This window comes from Nicotiana tomentosiformis, chromosome 6 (genome assembly GCF_000390325.3).
Source record: "Nicotiana tomentosiformis chromosome 6, ASM39032v3, whole genome shotgun sequence".
NCBI lineage: Eukaryota > Viridiplantae > Streptophyta > Magnoliopsida > Solanales > Solanaceae > Nicotiana > Nicotiana tomentosiformis.
In genome coordinates this window covers 132,691,503-132,703,174 of record NC_090817.1, presented here as the reverse complement: position 1 = coordinate 132,703,174, position 11,672 = coordinate 132,691,503, and the positions used below count along the sequence as shown (strand labels likewise).

At 36.9% G+C, this 11,672-nt stretch overlaps 1 protein-coding gene and 1 pseudogene across 3 annotated transcripts; one reads left to right on the top strand and one right to left on the bottom strand.

Moving 5' to 3' along the window:
- The first annotated feature begins 4,773 nt into the window (after positions 1-4,773).
- On the top strand, positions 4,774-6,304 carry LOC104118997 (DEAD-box ATP-dependent RNA helicase 35-like). 3 transcript variants are annotated; one of them, XM_009630385.4, is made up of 2 exons: positions 4,774-5,220; positions 5,594-6,304. In XM_009630385.4, the coding sequence occupies exon 2, from the start codon at positions 5,610-5,612 to the stop codon at positions 6,192-6,194; it is 585 nt and encodes a 194-aa protein (XP_009628680.1). In that variant the 5' UTR covers positions 4,774-5,220; positions 5,594-5,609; the 3' UTR covers positions 6,195-6,304. The 3 variants fall into 3 exon arrangements, with proteins under 3 accessions (XP_009628680.1, XP_070033935.1, XP_009628679.1); XM_070177834.1 differs by having other exon boundaries at positions 4,806-4,945; XM_009630384.4 differs by having other exon boundaries at positions 4,954-5,220; positions 5,580-6,304.
- Positions 6,305-7,112: 808 nt separating this feature from the next.
- Positions 7,113-11,634, bottom strand: LOC104118998 (pyrophosphate-energized vacuolar membrane proton pump-like; annotated as a pseudogene).
- Positions 11,635-11,672: the final 38 nt, after the last annotated feature.

Genomic DNA, 11,672 nt, shown 5'->3' with positions numbered 1-11,672 from the left:
AGTCCGGACACGCTCCTAAGTCCAAAATCACCCAACGAAGCTAATGGAACCGACGGAACTCCATTCCGGAGTCATCTTCACATAGTTCCGACTATAGTCAAAATCCTAAGACTTAAGCTTCCGTTTTAGGGACTAAGTGTCCCAAATCACTCTGAATCATCCGGTAACTGAAATCAACCACGCACGCAAGTCAAGGCACATAATACGAAGCTGTTTAGGGCCTTATGCCTCTGGATGGGACTTAAATTCTCAAAACGAACGGTCGGGTCGTTACAGTTATGTTTGTAGAATCATTAGTGGTATTGACTCTTAAGACCATTTTTTTCTCCTTCTCACACATTTATATTCTTACATATTTTCTTAGTTGTTATTTAATAATTGGCTATTTTTCAACATTACACGAAAAATTAATAAAAAAGTATTATTTGAGTGGGAAAATAGTTTAAATATAAATAAAAAATATATTAACGTGGGGTATCTTTTTCTCAATTTCAACTCTTTATGCAGTCTATTTAATATTATTTTTATTTTTTCTTGGTATTGGACCTATTTTTTCTTATGAAGTTAAATTTATTAAACCTTCCTACATATTTTTAATAAGAATTTAATAGACAATTTTTTTTAATTTTAAAACTTTAAATATTAAAAATTAAGCATAAAAGGTATTGTAGTCCAAAAAATAGGATATTACAGTTATGTCCTTTCTCTATGAGTTCTTCCGCTTAATATTTTAGGGTTATTTTGCTATATTAATATTGTATTTATACTTTTATAATAATATAGGCTATCATTTTTTTAAATAAATTTGGACAATATAATACATTCTCAAATTAAATTAGTAATAGGTCATTATAATATATTTTTAAATTAAATTAGTAATAGAAATTTTTAAGAAGTATATCCTAAAAGTAATAGGATTACATGACTAAAGATATTTACTTGTTCAATTTTATATGAATTTGATATCCCGAAAGTAATTATACTAATAGGATTCCTAAAGGTGATCATGTAGGATTTCTAACGTATAGTATTATGTCCTAATACTAATAGGATTATAAGGTTAATATCTAGAATTACGGTTATGTCCTTTTATTATTAGTTATTATGTTTAATATTATAAGGTTATTTTTATAAAATGACATTGTATTCGCGCTTTAATAATAATATATATTTTATATATTTATAGTTTTCTTCAATTTTTTGCAATTTTACCTTTTTATAAATATTTACTGTCATTAAATTATTTTATAAAATATTAAAAATTAAATACCTATGGGGCTTACGCCCCGTGCCTCGAGGCTTACGCCTCGTTGAGGCATATGTAAGACGTCTCGCCTTACGCACATACCTTTTAAAGCACTGATCAAGCGTTTGATCCTTTTTTTACTCGCCAAATCTGATGCTTTATGTTTACTTATTGGAAATTAGGGGGTGTGGATAAATGAGTTTTAATTTTAGGTAAAATTTTAAAAAGGGGAACCGGGTCGGATGGGTCATATTTTACGCCTTTTTCTTTTTTGGGATTAGTTCATTCAATTAGACGATCCACATGTCATGTCCGTTAAAATTAGGGTAAATATAGAACTTTGTTGGATGGCAGGGGTATGTATGAACGGAAAGTATAACGGGGGATAAGATTCAACAATAAACGAAAGTAGAGGGATATATTTGGCCCTTTTCCGTTACATAAATAATTGACTCCAACTAATTTTGAGATTGAGATATAATTGGATTGTTGTTGCACTATTATTTTGTTATATTGACACTTAGTCAAATTAATTCTTGAGAAATGAAAAGTATCATAAATTGAGATAAAAGAAGTATTTGATTTTGACGTTAAATAAGAGACATTACAAGAAGACAAAATACATCGACAACTTCTTAAAATTGTCCACACTTTTCACATTGATATTTTATCTTAAGTTTGTTCTATTTGAACATTTTAACCAGGCCTTTTGTTTTTATAGCAACTATACCACTCTGCAGCACTTGCCTGGTGGCTAATATATAAATAAAATCCCAAAATGGGTCCAAAGCTTATAAGATGTCCAAACCAAAATAGAAGTTGCATGAAGCTACTAGTTATTAAAAAGATAGAAAAGCTAAAATCTAATGAACTAGCTATTACAACATGATAAGTTGAATGTTTCCTTCTCCTATTAGTGTATGTAAATCCAATTGTCATTGGCAAATACCAAGCAGCACCTATCAAGCTCTCACCAGGTGCTAGGGTATACTGTCCATAGACTAAAATGAATTCCAAACATCTCCACCACATAGTTGAAGCCAGCATAGTCTTCCAAGTGTATCTACTATATGATCTCCATAGACAGTGGACTGATTTTGTCCAAGTATTAATCATGTGCTCACTCATCAAAATTAATGTGTAGAAGAGGAGCCTACCTTTAGGCAGGCTTTTCAAGACAAAAGCCAGGCTTGAGCTGGCTTTAGGCAAGCTTTGCAAGGCAAAAGCCAAGCTTGATCTGGCTTTAGGCAGGCTTTGCAAGGTAAAAGCCAGGCATGAGCTGGCTTTAGGCTGGCTTTGCAAGGCAAAAGCCAGGAATGAGCTGGCTTTAAGCAGGCTTTGCAATGCAAAGGCCAGGCTTTGAAATTGTGTCTTTTTGTGATCATGTAAACTCAGATCCTTCTCTACTAGAACCTTTAATGTGGACATCATTCTAAACATTGCTAAACCATCCTCAGATTGAGCATGAAAGCATGCTAATACCACTGAGAAATGATCCAAAAATCTCCAAAAATACCATATGATGGGTTCAGCATTTTCCTTAGCATTTGGACATATCAGAAGTAGGATAAATTATACCATCCCACACCTTCTTATCGCATTTTTCTGTACACTATCAAAGCACCCTCATAATGAGCATGTGACCACGCTAATACCATTGGAAAGTACCTTAATAGCATACTGAATGAAACAAAGAAACATGCAGGTTTGTGGAGAGTCCAATCCTGTGAAGCCATCAGTCTGGGGTTCTTCTCTTTGCTATCCTAAACCTAAGGTTAGGTGATTAAAATTTGTCTAGATTGATCAACCTCCTCCCTGCACTAGGCTGTTCAGACAATGAATGAAACTTAGATGTACCTGCAAAAGAGAACACAATGTTAGCTATAAAATCCGTCACTGAGTTGCCTTCTCTGAACACATGTTGAAAGATCACATTGAAGTTGTCCTTCATCTCTATAATTTTCTTCACATCCTGTGCAATTATCCAAGGAGGATCTCATTCCCCTTCTATCGCCTTCTTCATCACCAATGAATCAGTCTCCAGTATGAGAGGGTAAAGATCATGCTCCACACAATATTTCAACCCATGAAGAATAGCCTTAGCTTCAGCTACCACATTAGTTGTCACTCCCAGGTCTACTGCCCTAGACAGTCAAAGGCAATGTCGAAATTGACAGTGGAAGTGCTACGATCGTGCATATCCGGGAGAAGTTGATTTCTACGATCGTGCAATTCAGTTGGTCCCGTTTATCCTTTCCTTTAATGCTCTTTTTTTAAGTGGTGAAGCATGATGTTTCGGTGGATAAACTGGTGGAGAAATGAAGTGAAAAGAAGTTGTTTTAGAGGCTATTTTGGAGTGGTATCATGGTAGTTTTAGGGGTGGTTCAGTTGGGTTTGATGGCTATTTTAATGGTGTTTGTTACTAGTTTTTTGAAAGAAAAATGAGGTGTATCTAATGGAGGTTTTCATGGTGTTTCATGGAGGAGTTTCGGTGGTTTCATGGTGCAATACGACTGAATTTTTATTTATTTTTTTAAATTTGGTTTTAGATGAGCCGGTGGGTATGTGATGGAAGTTGGCCGCACAGTTGTGGTAGTATCTCATTTAGAAGATGAAAAGCGAAAAAGATTTTTTTTAAAAAGAATGTCTTTTGTTTCCACCTGTAGTTCGGGCCCACATCAATGGCCTCATATATGCAGTTCACGCTCTTAAAAGAGGTGTGATATACGCGCAATGACATGTTAGTATTTTATGTCTAATTGACACTGACTTAAGATAAAGTGTTAAAATGAAAAGTGTGAACAACTCTAAGGGACTGCCGATATATTTTGCCTTACAAGAATTGAAGTGACAAAGAAGTGGTAAAGACTATTTTTCCTAGTTAGCTAAACATAAATTACAAGCTAAAGGTTACAGTATCTTGCTCTATACTTTCGCTTACAAGTTACAACCAAGGAAATATATGTGAAAATTTCAAGGAAAATTATCTTAAAGAAAATGATTAATATGAGGACATTTATAATTTTGCTTACCGTTGTGGAAATAATCTATTTACTTCTTTGAAGAACGACTTCCTTCTTAACCAAACAAATAATCGATCATATTCACTATTTACTTTTTCTAGTCAATATACATAGATTATATGTTGATTATACATAATTATACACATATTATGCATGAATTATACATATATTATACATCTACTGCTATTTTTAGTTTATAGAATTAGATGGGCGGCTATTTGGGTTAATATGTTTATATTTCTAAATAGATTTCGAGCCAAAGGCCCTTGATAACCGATATCCCTAAACTATTGGTAATTTTGCATTATTTGGAAAGAAAAAACGGGGGTGGGGTTATTTGCGCAAGTAGCCTTTATGTGGCTATTCTTTTATGAAAAATTATGTCCTTGTCCGTTCAATGAGCTGAAGTGATGTGTGAGAAAATTCATCTAACTACTTCTAAGGCGAACTTTTTAATGTTTAGTGGTTATCTAACTTCAAACATTTGGGTGAAACTTCAAACAAAAGTTTCAGGCAAAAAGTAAAACTTCAGATAAAATTTTCAAACACTCGAGTCTGAAGTTGATTTGAAGCCATTATATTTGCTTAGTTTTATATACCTTAAATAGGGGTCCTCAAAGTGGCTATTCCTGCACTTCCCCCAACTTTGGGTCAAAATAGCCCAAACCAAAATAAGGTCGGCTTCTTCGTCCTTTTTAGCTTTCAGATGTTCGGCTTATTTATCTTTTGCTTCGTAAATTCAGTCACATACTATAAATAACTGGAATTGATTCATCCTCCATCTCATATTACGAAGACCGGACCTCGTAGTATCTTAAACACAGCAACATACCTGTTTTCCCCGTCCGGTCGCTGGAATTTAGATCCCTGCAATTACCGAATCTGAAATTAGTTTCTCTGCAATTAGTCACTTTTTTTGCTATTGCTCAGATGGTAGACCACTTAAATATGGTATGCAGCTTCTTTCTCTCTCATCTTTTTAGTGAAAGATTGTATTTTTACCAGTTGGGATACCTGAAATTTGGGGATTTTACTGAATATTTGATTTTGATTGCTTTAAACGCTGTATGGGGTTTTGCACATTTTATTTTGTATTATATTGTATGTACTATGTTGTTTGTTCTGATTTTGGGTCCTCTGCAGATACTGTTCTTTGGTAGGTTGTATTTTTTTTAGCTTTTCAAACAAATTTTCACGCTTTTCTGATTCTGTATGTTAAGGATTGCGCCCATTTTGTTGCATCCGCTTTGGTGCGTTGTACTAGGAAGGAAGATTTGATTTTTTTTATTTCTGTTGTTCTTATTATACAGTATTGTGCTTGTAGGAGATGGAGGAGGAAGATGATTATGTTGATTATATACCAGTGGCAAAGCGCAGGGCAATTGAGGCGCAAAAGATCCTTCAACGCAAGGGGAAATCTGAAACATTTGAAGAGGAAGAAGAGATGTCCTGATAGAGAATATGCAATTGCGGCATTCAAAGCATGCAAGAAAGATGTCTTAGTTGCCACTGATGTTGCCTCAAAGGGGTTGGATTTTCCTGATATTCAGCATGTGATTAACTATGACATGCCTGCCGAAATTGAAAACTATGTGCACAGGATTGGACGAACAGGACGATGTGGAAAAACAGGAATTGCCACCACATTTATCAACAAGAACCAGAGCGAAACAACATTGCTTTATCTAAAACACTTGTTGCAAGAAGCAAAGCAGAGGATCCCTCCAGTCCTCGCAGAGCTCAATGATCCCATGGAAGACGTAGAAGAAATCACAAATGCAAGTGGAGTAAAGGGTTGTGCATATTGTGGTGGGCTTGGTCATCGTATCCGTCACTGTCCCAAGCTAGACCACCAAAGAAGCCAGCAAATTGCAAATTCAAGGAGGGACTACTTTGGGTCTGGAGGTTATCGTGGAGAAATTTGATTCACATTTTCATTTGTTTACTGTAACATGCAAAATGTATTCGCTTGTCTCTGTACTTTATGAACAAATTCAGTAATTTTGCCATAAATGTTGTTCTACTTCGTACTCAACAGTCATTCCATATAGGTTTTATAAGGCTCTTGAATGTAAGACATGGCATAATGTTTGCAGCATGCATGTTAACTTTGTGCCTCAACCGTATCTACTAAACACTAAGCAGGTGAACACAATTCTTAAATGACCAAAAAATTGTGTGTTTGGATTTTCATTATCTGGTTGTGGATTCATCAAGGGAAATAAACATTCCTATTTGTCTGGATCTTTATTCACACGGGATTTTAGATATCAAAAGTGTACTACACATTTTTTGCATTTCCTTTGACTTCTAAATCTGGATTCAGTCTCCCAGAAAAGATGCCCAAACCCTACTGGAAACAAAGTAGCAGTCTAAAATATCAAATTCACGAGGCCTTTGACGTTAAATCTTCGCAGATGCACGCATAATAAGCACATTTAAAGGGGAAAAGAACACATAAGTAGCCCAGAAATTGCACCTTCCGTGTAAATGTTCAATGCCGGCGAGCTGCTTAGGTTGCAGTATTAACATTTTCTTGTTTTCTTTCTTTAGTTTATCTCAACTTCCAAGCTCAAATATCCTTAACTACGGCATCATGAGTACATATTTCGGGATTACTCATAAAATTGTCAAGTATCAGGAAAGCCCCGGTCATCCGGATTCCAGAACTTTGCCTGTTTTCTTATGTTACCCTTTTCCTGTGTTATCCTTTTCTTGTTTCTTTCTCGTTGCATGTTACCATGTCAAAGTTCTTGATTTCTCTTTAAGAATTCTTTCTTCTTGGGTTGTTTTCAGGTTTAGGACGTAGTACTAAACGTGAGTAATGACATTACAGACAAAACTGGAAAACTGAACATTTAGAAACCTGTCTTTCATTACTTACACATGAAAGGCACAAAATTGGAAACCTGCCTTGTGTAACAGAATAAAGGTAGAACGTCGTACTAAACGTGAATAATGATATTACAGAAAAAAACTGAAAAACTAGGTCTACTGACGTATGAGGAAAACTAATAGACTCTCTATCTCAAGACTAGCACAAATTAACTAGTCGTGTTGTCGTAAGTATCTTCTCATCAAAAGTTAAACCTGTGACTAGCTAAGAACTAACTCAAAAATCCCATGCTTGGGGTAATCAGAGTAGAAAGGTTGGTGACAAAAGGAATAACTAATAGAGCTCCGTAAGTCTCCCAACTCTTTACTTAAAAACTCTTGAAAAGTATACCACCATGAGTGGCAAAGAATGGAGCAAAGACAAGCAACTCTACTGCCATCAGCTTGATTAGGATATTGAGTGATGGACCTGAATTGTCCTTCAAAGGGTCACCAAAGGTGTCACCCAATAACCGTAGCTTTGTGGGGTTCCGAACCCTTTGGGCCAAGGGTCCTTGCATGCTCTGAAGTACCAGCCTGGCACAGACTCAATAGTTAAAAGACAGTGTCTCACAAAAAATCAAAAAAAAAATCAGTGCATAGATATGAGCTCTTTACCTCAATATACTTCTTGGCATTGTCCCATGCACCACCGGTGTTTGATGCAGATATTGCAATCTACAAAATGAGACAGATAGAAGCAGATTTAGGCCCAATTCTTCCAAAAGATAGTATCTCAAAGAAAGGCAAACAGCACACTCAAACAGAAAATGAAATCAACAATCATACCTGAACACCACAAACCAAAGCACCAGAAAGAGTCTCCACTCCAAAGAAAATCCCAACTATGAGAGGTGTAAGCATGACAAGAGCACCTGGGGGAATCATTTCCTTAATAGATGCATCAGTCGAGATCTTAACACAAGTAGCATAATCAGGCTTGGCATGGCCCTTCATGAGACCAGGAATGGTATTAAATTGTCGGCGAACTTCCTCAACCATCTTCAGAGCTGCACTACCAACGCTTTTCATGGTCATGGCAGAGAACCAGTAGGGAAGCATGGCACCAACAATCAAACCAATGAAGACCTTGAGGATCAAGACATCGACTGTTGAAATTGCAGCCCGACTCACAAAAGCACCAAACAGGGCCAAGGACACAAGTGCAGCGGTACCAATGGCAAATCCCTAGAAAGAAGGAGCCCATACTGGGTTAGCAAAAAGGAGAAATGTTGAATAAACTTCCATTATGAGAATGCAAAAGATGAAATTCTAATCACAAATCCGATTAACGAAAAAGAAATCGAATACAACATGCATCATTGTGACAAGATTCTGATTTCCAAACAAATTTATTGCCACGCTTTTGCGTAAATATGGACAAGCATCATGTGTAGGAAGGAGAGGAAAACAAATAAAAAAGATACAAACCTTTCCAATAGCAACAGTGGTGTTTCCAGCTGCATCAAGAGCATCAGGAATTTCACGGATCCGGTGGCTCATGCCAGCCATCTCAGCTATACCTCCAGCATTATCACTGATAGGTCCATATGCATCAATGGCCAATCCAGTAGCAATGGTGCTCAACATTCCAAGAGCAGCAACAGCGATACCATACATAGCAACGAAAGTAAAACTGACAAAGATAGCTATTGCAATGGCAAAAATAGGAATTATGACAGATTTGTAGCCAAGATCAAGGCCAAAAATAACATTGGTTGCAACTCCCGTCCTGCAAGAGTCAACTGCATCTTGGACAGGGCTGCAATAGAAACAACGGGAAAAAAACATAAGATGAAGCGATCAATAAAGTACATCTTCGAAACAAGAATAGAAAATCGCAGTATGAAGACAAACTACTAATTTTCACCTGTAAGCATTGCTAGTGTAGTATTATGTGACAAATCCAATGATAAGTCCAGCCCAAAGACCAATAGCCACGCATAGAAACAGTTGCATGTGCAATAACAACATACGATAATTGTTCAATACTGATTCTACTGAAAAAAGACAACCATACTGCGCAAATTCAGAAACCAAATGAAAAAAGGTCAAAACATAAGGAAAAAAAATGGAAATTGAAATGCATAACATAACATGATTGATTAGAAAATGCCAGGCCTGATCCAGCCACATTGGGAGATTGGTGTCTAATCAAAAAGCTAAAAAGTTTCAAAACAAGAACTTGATACTTACCAGTTCTTTACAACCTTTTGAGTTCCAAAATTGAAGATAGTAAAGGAAGATGGAAGGCAAGTCCAGGTAACAATTGCAATTCCTACTGTCATAAGAGCAGTTGAGATAATAAGCTGGTTCTTCAGGGCTGGTTCAATTTCCTTGACAGCCATAATTTCAAAGAAGTCAGTAGCAAAAAGGGTGGTTATCAAGCAAAAAAGAATTCCCATAGAACTTATGAGCAGGGGATAACACATTGCAGTGAATTCATGATTAATTCCAAAAGACTAGATGGAAGCGACAACAAGAACAGCATAAGATGATTCCGCATACGAGCCAAACAGATCAAAACCCATTCCAGCAATGTCCCCAACATTATCGCCAACATTGTCAGCAATCACCTGCAAAGACATGAAGGGTAAAATTATCAGATGAGTACTCGTCTGGAAAGCAGAGTTTACACATGAAGAAATCGTGTAGCTTACAGCAGGATTTCTGGGATCATCTTCTGGGATGTTCCTTTCGACCTTCCCAACGAGGTCAGCACCAACATCAGCAGCCTTGGTGTAAACGCCACTACTAACTCTACCAAAAAGAGCCATGGAAGATCCACCAAGACCATAACCAGTAATTGCCTCAAAAAGGCCCTCCCATTCATCACCATAGCGTAGCTTAAAGAGATTAATTGTAATATAAACCACCAAGAGGCCATTGACGGCAAGGAGAAAACCCACTACTGCACCAGATCTGAATGCAGTAATAAAGGCTTTGCCAACATCTTTTCTCGCTTCCAAAGTTGTCCTTGCGTTTGCATACGTTGCTATTTTCATCCCAAGGAAACCAGAAACAACTGAAGTGACAGCACCAAGCAAGAAGGATATTGTGCTGAAGATGGCCGTTGCAAGGGCTGGCTTGCACATCTTCTCCTTGTTGTAAGTGCATGGCTGGCTCTTGGTGCTGAAGCCTTCAACAGAGCCGAGGAAAAGGAAGATCAAGATTGCAAAAGCAATCATAAAGATACCTACATATTGATATTCAGTGAAAAGAAAGGATGTTGCCCCTGCCACAATAAGCAAATCACATTAGTATTAGATACTAGTAAACTCAAAAGATATTATGTCCAAACAAGAGGATGTCATCTACACCAATGCTTATATGTGCGAGTAAAGAGTGAAAACAGGAGATAATGGAAGCTACTTCAAAAAAAAAAAGGGAGACAAGGAAAGACATTGGAAACAGAAACATGATAAAGGCGAGTCAGCAGTAAATGATACATAGAACACCCCCTGGGCTGCACTACACATAGCACTAGCATGACAATTCCTAAAAATGCTTCTCCTCAGATGATCACAAGGGTTTGCTTAATTAAAACAAGTATTATTGACGAGGGCATAAATATACTATAAGAACTGGCCATTTCATTTCTTTTACTTTTTAAAGTGGCCGATTACAAATGACATGGAGTTGCCAGGAAATCATCAATGCGAGTGGCTAGCATATCATTAATCATTAACCACAACCATACAATATTTCATCATTATGTTCACTTGTGTGATGGATACACAGATAGCAGTACTGAGGCTGCACCAACTATAAAAAAAGAATGAACTCTGCCTATATTATGATCTAAACAAAAGATACGATAAAGGCATCTGATTTCAATCATAGTGAAAGTCAGAGTCCCTGAACTAAGACAAAAGAAGCACACAGCGAATATTTAGCACTTCCTTTTTCATTTTACTCCACTTTACCAGCTAACACGCTAAGCTCCATAAAAAACCTATTGAATAGGAAAAGAACAGCTATAGACAACAACTATGAGTACAACTAGGTCTTTCACGAATAAAAATTGATCTAAAAGAGAGTACATTTTTACCTTCGGAGATGGCGTTTTGTATGTCGGCGCACTTAACGACGACATTTTTGTCGTTGATACCTTCCTCTTCTTCAATCAAGCTGTCATTGTACCCATTCTTCTTCGGTGAAGAACCTCCGTGTTGGGTTGACAGTTTCACGAGCGATACGAGGTACCATTGTACTAGCGAGGACACAGACGGCGCAAATCGGAATTACAATCTCTGTATTGAGATCCGACAACAAAGCCGACCCCATACTTAGCACTACTGAACTCGCCGGAAACCACCAACAGAAAAATAAAAATGGAAAGTGAAGAACGAGTTTCACGGCGAGGAACAGAGTGGACCGTGAGTGAAGCTTTTATAGTGACAGGAGACAACATCCGAGGATGCGGAGGAAAGTTAATATGTGACTTTCCTTATTATAGTTATAGTTATTGTAGGGCTGCGTTCTTTTAACAGTATATTTTAATGGAGGGGATAATGAAAAGTTCTACT

Excerpts from the sequence above, each read along its gene's own strand:
- LOC104118997 (XM_009630384.4), top strand. The coding sequence starts at position 5,200 with ATGGTAGACCACTTAAATATG. Across the intron at positions 5,221-5,579 it reads TGGTAGACCACTTAAATATG|TATTGTGCTTGTAGGAGATG; the intron begins GTATGCAGCTTC and ends CTTATTATACAG.